General features: G+C 35.6%; 1 protein-coding gene across 2 annotated transcripts in view; it reads right to left on the minus strand.

Annotated features, from left to right (window-relative positions):
* Nucleotides 1-1,182, minus strand: part of LOC107571837 (fragile histidine triad diadenosine triphosphatase) — a 71,853-nt gene that overhangs the window by 53,692 nt on the left and 16,979 nt on the right. For both annotated transcript variants that reach the window (XM_016258227.1, XM_016258225.1), the window contains exon 3: nt 384-452. In XM_016258227.1, coding sequence (XP_016113713.1) covers nt 384-452 — 69 coding nt within the window. The remainder of the gene's footprint in view (nt 1-383; nt 453-1,182) is intronic.

Raw genomic sequence — 1,182 nt, forward strand, 5'->3', positions numbered from 1 at the left:
GAAGAACCTTTTGAAGCACCTTTATTTTTAAGAGTGTATATGACTGTAATTTACTTCCATAAATCCAGACAGATATTTTGGTGTGAATTTGGAGGGGTCAACATAAGTACATTTTCAAATAATAAACATTACTGTTTGCCAAACAAATTTATTTAATCAAAAATAATAATTCATTAATAATTTATTTCATTTCGATTAATCAAAATATCTTCTTTTGTATCTCACTGAAAACAGAAACCATACACGTTTGGAGTGAGCTGTCTCTTTAAGAAACAATCTAAATTGTACTTGCATGATGACAGTATGTAGTTAATTGCAATGTCAGAATGTATGTGACAACATGTAGTACATGAACTAGAAGATGTACGACACTTGAACCTCACCTCATCATAGATGCTGTCGTTCTTATCGAAGTCTCCAGCCTTCCTCGGAAGCACGTGAACATGGACATGCTGTAATTACAAGAGGAACAGATGAACGGTTAATCGAAAAACTTTCATTCCACAAAGCTGATGTCACTGTCAGAGAAAGTAAGGGCAGGTACGCTCTACCACCCTCCATATCACTTCCTTCATTACAACACAGTCTTCTGGCAGCATTTCAGTGTTAACTTCTCTGAAATCATGCAAGAGTTACTGTAAGTTCCAACAAGCGTGTATCCGTAAACCTCTAAGACTACTTATTTTTTTAGGCTTTTAAAACTTAAATTGACTTTGTCAGATGTCCTCGGCGAATTCCCTTCTGCAATATGCTGTCACAAACTTGGCCATCTGCACGGTTAGTTTGTAAAATTGTGCTTTCCTTGGGTGCACATTAGCAACGTAATTTGAGTCCCAGTAGAACATGCTCTGTTTTAATGAACAAAACATTTGGTTTTGTGTATACTGTGCCTACCCGACATATTTTCAGTATTTTCAATTTTTTTGGAGAGCTGGGTGCACTATATTGGGCAATAATATGATGCTCTTTTTTCTTTTCATCTGGATCTATACAGTTATGTATTAAAGTAAACTGGTACAACCAACAAAGTCAAGTAATGTAACCAATATTCAAATGAAATTACATCATGGAAGGGACCCCTGCAGACCCTGTGCATCAAGATCAACAAGTCTCCTAAAATATCAGATAAGATTAGTTAAGGTTAAAGGGTTAGTTCACCCAAAAATGAAAATTAGCCCATAA

The sequence above is a fragment of the Sinocyclocheilus grahami genome, unplaced genomic scaffold (genome assembly GCF_001515645.1).
Source record: "Sinocyclocheilus grahami isolate Dianchi unplaced genomic scaffold, SAMN03320097.WGS_v1.1 scaffold1658.1, whole genome shotgun sequence".
Classification (NCBI taxonomy): Eukaryota; Metazoa; Chordata; class Actinopteri; order Cypriniformes; family Cyprinidae; genus Sinocyclocheilus; species Sinocyclocheilus grahami.